The following is a 12,620-nucleotide window of genomic DNA, read 5'->3' as shown; positions in this document are numbered from 1 at the left end:
CACAGGAAGGACCAGGTCAGGGTATGGGTACAGAAACACAGGAAGGACCAGGTCAGGGTACGAGTACAGGAACACAGGAAGGACCAGGTCAGGATACGAGTACAGGAAAACAGGAAGGACCAGGTCAGGATACGAGTACAGGAAAACAGGAAGGACCAGGTCAGGATACGAGTACAGGAAAACAGGAAGGACCAGGTCAGGGTACGGATACAGGAACACAGGAAGGACCGGGTCAGGGTTCGGGTACAGGAACACAGGAAGGACCAGGTCAGGGTACGGGTACAGGAACACAGGAAGGACCAGGTCAGGGTACGAGTACAGGAACACAGGAAGGACCAGGTCAGGATACGAGTACAGGAAAACAGGAAGGACCAGGTCAGGGTATGGGTACAGGAACACAGGAAGGACCAGGTCAGGGTACGGATACAGAAACACAGGAAGGACCGGGTCAGGGTACGGGTACAGGAACACAGGAAGGACCAGGTCAGAGTACGGGTACAGGGACACAGGAAGGACCAGGTCAGGGTACCAGTACAGGAACACAGGAAGGACCAGGTCAGGGTATGGGTACAGGGACACAGGAAGGACCAGGTCAGGGTACGGGTACAGGGACACAGGAAGGACCAGGTCAGGGTACGGGTACAGGAACACAGGAAGGACCAGGTCAGGGTACAGGTACAGGGACACAGGAAGGACCAGGTCAGGGTATGGGTACAGGAACACAGGAAGGACCAGGTCAGGGTACGAGTACAGGAACACAGGAAGGACCAGGTCAGGGTACGGATACAGGAACACAGGAAGGACCGGGTCAGGGTACAGGAACACAGGAAGGACCAGGTCAGGGTACGGATACAGGAACACAGGAAGGACCGGGTCAGGGTACAGGAACACAGGAAGGACCAGGTCAGGGTACGGGTACAGGAACACAGGAAGGACCAGGTCAGGGTATGGGTACAGAAACACAGGAAGGACCAGGTCAGAGTACGAGTACAGGAAAACAGGAAGGACCAGGTCAGGGTATGGGTACAGGAACACAGGAAGGACCAGGTCAGGGTACGGATACAGGAACACAGGAAGGACCGGGTCAGGGTACGGGTACAGGAACACAGGAAGGACCAGGGTAGGGGTACAGGGACACAGGAAGGACCAGGTCAGGGTAGGGGTACAGGGACACAGGAAGTACCAGGTCAGGGTAGGGGTACAGGGACACAGGAAGGACCAGGTCAGTGTACAGGAACACAGGAAGGACCAGGTCAGGGTAAGGAACACAGGAAGGACCAGGTCAGGGTAGGGGTACAGGGACACAGGAAGGACCAGGTCAGGGTACGGGTACAGGAACACAGGAAGGACCAGGTCAGGGTACGGGTACAGGAACACAAGAAGAACCAGGTCAGGGTAGGGGTACAGGGACACAGGAAGGACCAGGTCAGGGTACAGGAACACAGGAAGGACCAGGTCAGTGTACAGGAACACAGGAAGGACCAGGCCAGGGTACAGGTACAGGGACACAGGAAGGACCAGGTCAGGGTACGGGTACAGGAACACAGGAAGGACCAGGTCAGGGTATGGGTACAGGAAAACAGGAAGGACCAGGTCAGGGTACAGGAACACAGGAAGGACCAGGTCAGGGTAAGGGTACAGGAACACAGGAAGGACCAGGTCAGGATACGGGTACAAGAACACAGGAAGGACCAGGTCAGGGTACGGGTACAGGGACACAGGAAGGACCAGGTCAGGGTACGGGTACAGGGACACAGGAAGGACCAGGTCAGGGTAGGGGTACAGGAACACAGGAAGGACCAGGTCAGGGTAGGGGTACAGGAACACAGGAAGGACCAGGTCAGGGTAGGGGTACAGGGACACAGGAAGGACCAGGTCAGGGTAGGGGTACAGGGACACAGAAAAGACCAGGTCAGGGTAGGGGTACAGGGACACAGAAAAGACCAGGTCAGGGTACGCTCAGGAACAAAGTCTGATGCAGGATCGGGTAACAAGGAGAGAGATACCAAGGCAAGCATATGATGGCTTTCCGGGTATTTATAAGACTGCCAGTGATTAATCTCACGTAACAGCTCAGTGCAGAAGGTGCTGTCTGCTCCACACTGCCGGAGTACACCCACTGGTGGACACCGGTACTACAGCCCAAGGATCCAACAGTGCCACCAACAGGTAAGTCCTCTTATTACAGGCTCTGGGTGTTAGAAGACACCCGCTGGTGGACACTGGTACTGCGATCCAAGAGATCGATAGTACCACCAATGGGCAAACCTTTTCATGACAGAAGTGTTGAGGCTTCATTACCCGCTTCCCTACTGCGCATGCGCGAGTCGTGCTGCGTGTCTTCAGTGGTCCCTCTTGTGTCCTGGGAACTGTGTGTTTCCCAGAACACAACGGGGGAGGGGGGCCAGGCATCTGCGGCTAGCTATTCCTGGAAGTGGGTGCAGATACCTGGATTATGCAGGAGGAATCCGATGAGTGGAAGTTCCACTTTAGGGTGGAGCTCCGCTTTAAGACACCACATTGTATATCTGTAACCATATCAAGATATTTATTTATCACTGTGAGCGCCATTTCCTTTCTTTCATGGTTTTCAAGTAATAGAGTATAGAAAACCTGAACTGTCTGGGGCTGTGTGTTCTCTGTCATGACAAGTATATCAGTATATCAGGATTCTTCTGTACTTGTAATGTCTTTAACCAATTGCCAACCGCCTTACGCAGATATACTGCAGCAGAAGGGAACGTACAGGCAGATTAACGTACCTGTATGTTGCCCTTCAAGAGGCAGCTTGCGGGCGTGTGCCCACGTGCCGCGAACTCCATGAGTGTGATTGTGGGTCCCGCGGACTCGATACCCACGATCGTCTCATGGACAGAAAGAATGGAGAAATACGAATGTAAACAAGCATCTCCCCGTTCTGCCTAGTGACAGTGTAATAGTGAGCGGTGATCAGTGTCGTGTCAAACGTAGCCCCTCCCCCCACAGTTAGGAACACTCCCTAGGACACACTTAACCCCTACAGCGTCCCCTCCACTGCCAGTCACAGTTACACAGTAATCAATGCATTTTTAATTGCACCGATTGCTGTATAAATGTGAATGGTCCCAAAATCGTGCCAAAAATGTCAGATGTGTCCACCATAATGTCACAGTCAAGATAAAAAGCGCTGATCGCCGCCATTACTAGTAAAAAAAAAATTATCAATAAAAAAGCCATAAAACTATCCCCTATTTTGTAGACACTATAACTTTTGCGCAAACAAATCAATATACACTTATTACGATTTTTACCAAAAATATGTAGAGAATATGTAAGAATAAGTATCAGCCTAAACTGAGGAAAAAAAGTTATTTATATATATTTTTTTTTGGGGATATTTATTATAGCAAAAAGTAAAAAATATTGGTATTTTTCAACATTGTTGCTCTTTTTTGTTTATAGTGCAACATTGCACGACCGCGTAATTGTCAGTTAAAGCGTCGCAATGCCGGATCACAAAAAGTGCTCTAGTCTTTTGCCAGCCAAATGGTCCGGGGCTTAAGTGGTTAAAAGCATAAAAAAGTGTTTATATATTGCTGAGAAAATAAACCTCTGTTCTCAAGTAACCTGTATGGTAATCATTTGAAAGGAGAATGTAGTAATGATAAAACCAAACTAATATTATGATCAATACTGAAGAAAATTATATCAACATTCTTGACTTCTGCTTTAACCTGATCATAAAATATTTCCTTTATATTCCCAGATATTCAGGAAAAGCACAAACAACATGTGATGAAGAAGACTGAGACTCTGGAGGAGCATAGACCCCCAGGAACTACCCTGGAACCACAAAGATTCCTCATCAATGAGCGTTATGTGAATCTGATTGTGGTCTCCACCGCTCAGTTCAGGGAACGTCCCCAGAATGAGATAATACAGACTGGGGTAAAACATGAGAAATGCTTGAAGGAAACACAAACTAGACTGGAACACATTTCCCCCAACAAGCTGTTCCGATGGAACCCCCAGTCACATTGTGTACCACATGCAGTAATGGTGAGCGGAGTGCCAGGAATAGGGAAGACCACAATGATACAGAAGTTTGTCTATGACTGGGTGACCGGAAAACACTACCAGAGATTTGCCTTTCTCTTCTTCTTCAGATTCCGGGACCTTAATAGACGTGGAGAGGTCAGCTTGGAGGAGATGATTCTTCATCAATATCCATATCTGGAGAGTCAGATTGGAGACATTTTACAAGATCCAGAGAGACTTCTGTTTATATTTGATGGATTAGATGAAAGTATTCACCAAATAGATTTCACATCAAGTAAATTGTCCAATCCAAAACAGAGATCACATTTTGGTGAGATTGTGGTCAGTTTGGTGAGGCAGAGTCTTCTTAAGGGTTGCTCTGTACTGATAACCAGCCGTCCAACCAGACTGGCATCAGTTGATACCGGTGTTTTCCAGAGAATAGCTGAGATCATGGGATTTCTCCATGGAGACAGACGGATCTTCTTCAATAATTTCTTTGGAAATGAGGAATTATCAGGAAAGGCTTTTTATTATGTGCAGGAGAATGACACACTGTACACTTTCTGTTATATCCCATCATACTGCTGGATCATCTGTACAGTGTTATCAATGTGCTTCAGATCCCAACCAACAATCACCGATCAGCTGATGACATCATTACCCAAAACTGTGACACAACTCTTTGTGACTTTTGTCTCCAACATTCTGGCCAATCACAGCCAGAATACAGATGGTGGTCACACTGCCCGGGAACTGCTGACCTCTATTGGGCGGATGGCAGAACATGGAGTCATGAATCACATGATTGTATTTGATGAGCGTCATCTGGAGTCATTCAGCGTGATAAATGATAATCATGTCTTCTCATCTTTCATGATGGAATCTGGTCAGCCTCCTGATGTGGATTACACCTTTTTACATCTCACTCTTCAGGAGTTTTTTGCTGCTTTAGTCCATTTTATTTACTATAATCCTGACAGATTAGAGGAAACACTTGATGATGCTGAATCTTACAAAGACGGCCGTGCTGAAATATTCCTCCGTTTCCTCTGCGGTCTCTCAGACTCTTCTACTAGATCCATGTTAAAGTCTCATGTGGGAGAATTGTCTACTCAGGCTGCCAGACATGTCATCACCTGGATCCAGAAGAAAATCACAGACCAAAGATCTGACAAGAGAAAGATTCTTAATGTATTCTACTATCTGTATGAGAGCAGGAATAAGGCTCTGGTGACACAATGTATTGGATCAAACAAAGTTGACTTTTCTGGTGTCCCCCTCACCCCTCTGGACTGCTCTGTGCTGTTTTTTATCCTTCAATCCTGCAGAGAGACAGAAGTAAATCTAACTTCATGTAATATTCGCAGTGAAGGATTGAGGAAATTTATACCGGCTCTACACAATATCAAGAGTTTGAGGTAAATATTCAATCTGAATAATCACATTGCTGTAATAAATTGGTATTTTCAGGTGTTTTTTCCAGAGAAATTACTAATTATCAGTGTGATTTGTTTTCTGTTATATGCAGACTGTACACATCTATTTATCTGAATACATCAGATAAGACTTAAAGTGAATGTAAACCCTCACATATACCCAGTGAAGGGAACAGCCTCAGATGATACACAGAGATGAAACAAATCCTCCTACATACGTTTTACATGTATATCTGCTGTCTCCAGCTTTATACATGGTTTAGAAAGTGAACATTGTGTTGGATTTGTTTCTTCCTGTTCCAGCACTGTCTGAATGAATGAAATACTTGTATAGCGCACAATGCGAACTGAATCGGCCTCCACTGTCTGTGGAATCTGGGCATACACTGTGTGTGAGATGATTGGAGGAAAGGCACACACCCCCTCCACATAGGCACAGGAAGGAATAAACATGCAGAGCTGTTCTGTGAACAGACAAGCTATCTGCTAATTTATTTATAGCACCCAACCTGACAAATATCCAGCTGCTTTTATCTCCTGTGTCAAAGAGCTTGTCAGAAGATATTATGCTGATAACAGAGGAACGAAGCACCAGAAAAAGTAAACAATACAGATATACGTGCCCAGGTCAATTTTTAGGAATGGGGTTTACATCCACTTTAAAGTAGAACTAAAGGCAAAACCTTTTTTTTTTGGATAGAGTAAAGGCAGGTTAAAGGGCGGGAATACCACCAACAACCCTCTCCATCTAATGCTGACAGCTATGTACTGTAATTTGGGCCTACAACGCCCTCTGGAGGTAACATGTGGTAGGTCTTTGTAATCAAAAGAGAAATATATTTCTTAAGAAATTTTGAATCTCACCCAGAAAGAAGAGATGAATGAAGTTGGGTTTTGATAGAAAACTGATCAGGGTGGGTGCAGTGCATGGTATAAAGTGGGTGTGAATGAATATATGTGAATAAACCAGTGTGCTTTACATTACTTTCACACTGCTCTGTATCAAAAACATACAAAAATTGCATATGAGTTTTTGTGCTGCATTTTTGCAGTGGTTTTCCTGTATTGTTACATTTAACATAACACATGATGTGTTTTTACCACATTTGTGTTGTGTTTTCCCCATATCACTTCCCACTATCCAAATGTCATTTCCAGTGTGACTATGCAGTGCTACCTGCACGTTTGATGTGACTTTGATGCAACTTCAGTGCTACTTTAGGAGTTCTCAAGCCTGGGTTCACACATTGCATGACGAGGGAAATCTCATTATATTCAATGATGTCCTCTGATCATCTCAGCACAGTGCGATTTTGGAAAATGTTGCTGTTGGACTTCAGTGTGAATTCAGCCCCATAGCCTTTTATGTTATCTCACAAAAGTCACATCAGCATAGATAAGAAGCATTCCTATACACTTTGATGGATCAGTGTTTTTCTAACCCTCACCTCTCCTCCCTGGTCATCCTTCATCCATTGATTTTTATACAGCTTTGATTTTGGAGCCTTCCCTGGATCCTTCATTTGACCCTTTGAAAAAAAAAAAAACCTCCGCTCTGGTTGATCTATGTACATTGCAGGGATTGTAACAAATTTTGTTGCAGGTTCATAGTTTTTGTTATTCTGAAGAAATTGCTGTTTGTCCATGTGCAGAGTGAATGTGAATGGAAGTGATGTTATAATTATCAATCAGCTGCTGCACTTGACGTGATTTCCCTTTGGCAGTATCTCACCAAAAATGAAATTTTCATTGCAGGGAATACCCAAAATCTGACTTGTATCTTAGTGCAGACTTCTGGGAAAATCAGTGAGCCAATCACACAAGCAGGACATTACATTTTCATGGGGTGTTCTGTACATGATCTGTGTACACCATCTCTCTATACCATCTGTATACAGAACACCTCCAGGTTGCCATATTGCATTTTTGAGAAAATGAATGACAGCCCTGCAGATTGAAAAGGAGAGGTCCCCTATGCGGATACTCACTTCCAATTCTCTCAGATCTTCACACAATATTCCATTGCAAGAGCATTGTTGCTGCCTGCAGCTTAGACATTTTGTTTTTCAAATTCTGTTTGCAAACTCCACATTACAGCCTGACGTCTTTTAAAAAGTATCTGCAAATCACGGCCCACACCCTTCAGGTATCATCTCACTCGTATCCTCCGCTATTGTCTCTCTGAGAAAATCTACAGTAACTATTGAGGTCAATGAGGACTGGCAGATCATGACACAGAATATTGCTAAATGTTCCAAGAATGTACTAATGTCAGAAAAAGTGTACAAAATAGTGTACAGCTGGCACTATACTCCAGACCATTTTCCATGCATTATCCCACAGTATTCTCCATTATGCTTTCATGGTTGTGCTCAGACTGGCACAATGGTGCCCATTTGGTGGACATGTCCAAGGATGAGCAGACTGTGGATCGGGGTATACATGCTACTATGTACACTACTTTACTCCAATTTAAAAAGAAACTCATATGAGGCTCCATTTTTATTTTGTTTTTCTCAATATAAAATACTTACAGAAAATGAAATGGCAGCAAATTACAAATACCAAAAACATCTATTACTATTTTACCCTATACCACCTCCCCTCCCCCTCCCGTGCCAGACTCACATTCCCTGACCTCCTCCCTCTCCTCCTCATCTCCATCTACCTCACACTCCTTTCTTACTCCACACATATTTCTACATATTTGTTGGTTTTCTTAACCACTTCAGCCCTGTAAGATTTGGCTGCTGAATGACTGGGCCATTTTTTGCAATTCAGCACTGCATCGCTTTAACTGACAAAGCTGGCAAAGCTGCACCCAAACAAAATTGATGTGCTTTTTTCCCACAAATAGAACTTTCTATTGGTGGTATTTGATCGCCTCTGCGGTTTCTATTTTTTGTGCTATAAACTAAATTATTACTATTACTGTAAAAATGTCACTGACAGTGAAGGGTTAACAGTGTTCCCTGGGAGGTGATTCTAACTGAAGGGGGAGGGGACTGACCATAGGAAGTGACAGATCGTGGTTCCTAGCTAACAGGAACACACAATCTGTCACTCCTCTCAGAACAAAATAGGGATTTGTGTGTTTACGCACACACTTCCATGTTCTGTCCCTCATGCTTGCTATCATCGTTACCATCAGCCACGGGCATCGACCCCCCCCCCCACAGTGGGCGCATGCCTCCGGTGGCACGCACCTGCTATTCTGATCCCGCGAGCCAACTTATAGCTATGACGGTTCACGGGATCATGCCAACCTGCCACAGTAAAATGACGGCGGCTGGTCAGCAAGCAGTTAAAGTCTGTCCACTTTTCCCAAATTCCAGAAATTTTTCTGTCCTGTCTTCTTCCCTACTACATACATTCTCCATATTATATACTGTATGTACTTGACTCTTTTAAAATATTCCCTTGTTGAGGGTCTTTCTGGGTCTAGCCATTTTGTTGGGGATAACTCCATTTGCCGTATTTAGCAAATGTGTCAATACAGTTCTCCTTTATTGTTTTATCAGTACTATGAAATAGAGAGTACCACGGGCCGTCTGGTATTCCAATTCCTGTAACCTCTTCAATACATTTCTCCACCTCTTGCCAATACTCTCGTATTTGAGGACATTCCCACCATATATAAATTATAGTGCCCTTCACATTACAACCTCTCCAACACAATGGTGATTTCTCTGGTTGATATTTTTGTGCCATCTTGTGTATTACATACCATCTTGACATATATTTTTATATATATTTGTTAATTTCAATTGTATTTATGTCTACTGCAGAGTTATGTACTGCTTTTAGCATTTTACTACTTTGTTCTCCTAATCGTGTTCCCCATTCCCTTTCCCATTTTCTAATGAATGGAGGGATTCTCAGCTCTGCCAACCCCGGGAGTATTTTATAAATCTTGCTACAGAGTTTTTCACAATCTCCTGTGAATTACAAAGATGTTCAATTAAAGCGAAGGGCCGTTAAAAAAAAAAAAAAAAAAAGTCAGCAGCTGCAAACACTGCAGCTGCTGACTTAATCAGCCCACTTACCTGCCCAGGGCACCCGCGATGTCGGCCGCCCAAGGCCGACCCGTCCCTCGGCTCACGGGTCCCGGCGCCGCCATTCCTTTTAAGGGAAACAGGCAGTGGAGCCTACGGCTTCACTGCCCGTTTCCTACTGCGCATGTGCGAGTCACGCAGCGCTTTGTGAATGGGACGCGCTGTGTTCTGGAACACACAGTTCCCAGAACACAGCGCGACCCATTACCCAGAAGACGCCGCACGGAGGAGAGAAGACAGAAGATCTCCGCGGAGGCTGAAGAGGAAGATTAGGATTATGTGCCTAGCAACAGGCACTTCTGGTAAGTAAAAAAAAAAATTTTTTTTCATTTTTTTTTTTTTTAGATTTTTTTGTAATTTTTAATATTTTTTTTTCAGGGTGGCCCTCCACTTTAAGTTCAGATCCTCTTCCTTTCTAATTGGCTGTGGTAGAGTTGATACAAAATGTTTTAGTTGTAAAAACCTCCATTCATTCAGTGTTATTTAAACACTCCTGTTTTTTAATTGCTGAAATGGGCGGATCTTTTCTTCTTTTATTATATCTTTCAACTGTATATTCTTAATTCATTCCCCAAATGATGTCCCATTCCCTGGTGAGAATACGGAAAATTGTTATCAAATACTTACTGTAATTTTCCTTTCCCGGCCTGTCCGCACATCAGCACACAATGGGTTAATGCCTCATCTGGCGCCCTATGGGACCACCTCTTCATAGCTAAATAAAAGACAGCCCCTCCCCCACTGAAGTGTTCAATAACCTAGCCTGTGACAGGCCACTAGGGAGGGAGTCCTGTGCTGGCATGAGGACAAGCCAAGAAAGGAAAATGACAATATTTGATAACATTTTTCCGTATTCCTGCCCATACCTCACGTCAGCAGACAATGGGATATAACTAGCTGAATAAATGGGTGAGAGAGAACACATGAAAAGAAACACTGACAATCAAAGAAAAGCTGCCAAAGACAAAAAAATTTATATGTCTCATCCCAAACCTTGCTGAATTTTCTGACTGCATGCCTGTGAATTCGAGTGAAAGGCTCGCTGTCTCACATATCTTCCACTGAAATTCTGGCATAACTGCCCCGAAGGCTGCCACCCCTCAGGTCGAATGAGCTTGCATCTGTTCCTGGGCAGAAAAGCCTACGTCCTGCATGCCAATCTAATCACCGATAGAAAAGGACTCACTTGATGGCAAAATAAAAAGATTGTTCAATTTCCTCCCATCTTTTGACCTTTGTATGTACACTGGTAGCAACTTGTGTAAAGACTTGAAGTCTTACCGCTCTGTACTCAGTGACCCCATAAGAATGCTTGGAGGGACTGCCCCCAGTTTTCCTGGAAACTGCATACCACTTTAGAATTGAGCTTTGGAGATGGACGTAGTATCACCATGTCTGGTAAAAAAACACAAAAGGGATCTTTGCAGAAAAGTGCTGCAATCTCCAACATCCTTCTGTCTGAAGCAACCGCTGTCAGAGGAACTCATTTTACCACTAGAAACCGCAATGGAAATTAGACATGTGCATTCGTTTTCGTCCAAATGCATTTTCATCCGAATTTCAGGTATTTTTGTTTTGACAAACGATAACGAAAGCGCAGAATCTGAAAAAACGAAAGATCCGACATAAATAAATGTTTTATTTTCGTTTTCGTTGTTACAACAGTTCGATATAGAATAGGAGATTTGACGCGACTCTGACAATAACAACCTGTGTCTATTGAACCTGTGGTTGAATGTGCCTAAGTTTACCTCTATTAACCCAAGATTATATAGAGAAAATATTTGACAGAGAGAAAAGATTCTGGAATTGGGTGGGGGAAGTAAAATAAAAATAATGATGATGATGATTGTTATTGGCTGATTGTAACCAAAGAGGAGGAGCAGTAAAATAGCTGGAACTAAGTACACACGTACATCCAACTTACTTTCACTTACGATTGCTAGCAGAGAGAGACACACACTGAATCCTTTCAGAAGACAGTCAATCTTAGATGGTCCATTTGAATTGTCACTTGTCAGAGAACCCGAATTATTATTAAGCATAAGCACAGCAGCAGAACAATAGTGAAGCAAGCTACAGTTCAACTTAACTTTTTCCTAATAATCTGCTGCTATTGTGTTAGTGTGAGAACCTTATAGTGATACTAGTGTTGCTGCTAGTGTTGTTGTGTGAGCCTCAGAGGCTGCCTGTGTTGTGGGGAGGATTTATTATTATAGAATCTTGTTACCTGTCTGATCAGTGATCACTATCACCAGTCCACCAGTTTCTGTTTGAACAAGTATATAATATAAATACAGAAACACTTGTAGATGGCCCAGGAACGCCCTCCAATGCCTCCATGTCGCTCTCACAATGGGTTGCCTCCATATTCGTTATCAGTCATTCACTATCTGATACCTTACACTGTGAGACTTGGACCATTCATTCAACATGAACGACAGAGATTCGACAAAGCAACGAAAAACACACACGTTTATAATAATCGACGGAGCATCGAAATTGTACGACGCTGCAATCGTACATTTCCTGAGTCAAATGCTCCGCCTATAGGCTATATAGAGTTTAGCAGCTCTGTCGAATCTTCTTTATACATTTGACACACCATAAGCCTTCAAAGACAGATTTGACCGTAATTCACGTGGATTTTCAGACTAATGCAATTTTTGAACGAAAAACGAAATAAATAAAAACGAATTTCGGGAGTAACTAAATAAATTTATTTTTTGGACAAAAATGAAATTCCAAAACGAAATATTTCACTCTGCACATGTCTAATGGAAATGAAGCTATTGAAGCAAAGAATGCTTGTACTCCTGCTTTCAGAACCAAGCCCAAGTCCCATGAAGGAAACAAGGATTTCCTTGGTGGTTGTATATAAATTAAAGCCTGCATGAAGTATTTGTTCAATGGCTCTTCCACCCATCTGCAGCCTGAAAAATGAAGGCCTGTACTTTAAGGCCTGGACTTGTATGCCAGACCAATCTCAAGCATTGATTGTAAAAATGTCCAGGATATTGGGTAGAGCTGGAAACACCGGAGAGAAAACTTTGCTAAGCAAACAGCACAAACTTCCTTCATATCCTCTTATATATATAGCATTCATGGT

General features: G+C 43.6%; 2 protein-coding genes across 2 annotated transcripts in view; both read left to right on the top strand.

Moving 5' to 3' along the window:
- Positions 1 to 5,442, top strand: part of LOC143942637 (NACHT, LRR and PYD domains-containing protein 3-like) — a 162,443-nt gene extending 157,001 nt beyond the window's left edge. Inside the window, exon 6 of the mRNA XM_077464001.1 lies at positions 3,746 to 5,442. Coding sequence (XP_077320127.1) covers positions 3,746 to 5,442 — 1,697 coding nt within the window. The remainder of the gene's footprint in view (positions 1 to 3,745) is intronic.
- The window catches only part of LOC143942631 (NACHT, LRR and PYD domains-containing protein 12-like), a 1,996,551-nt gene that overhangs the window by 1,469,090 nt on the left and 514,841 nt on the right, over positions 1 to 12,620 (top strand). The window lies entirely within an intron of this gene.

The sequence above is a fragment of the Lithobates pipiens genome, unplaced genomic scaffold (genome assembly GCF_037356315.1).
Source record: "Lithobates pipiens isolate NorthernLeopardFrog02 unplaced genomic scaffold, aLitPip1_a1.2 Scaffold_30, whole genome shotgun sequence".
Taxonomy (NCBI): domain Eukaryota; kingdom Metazoa; phylum Chordata; class Amphibia; order Anura; family Ranidae; genus Lithobates; species Lithobates pipiens.
This window is presented reverse-complemented; position numbering and strand designations above follow the sequence as displayed.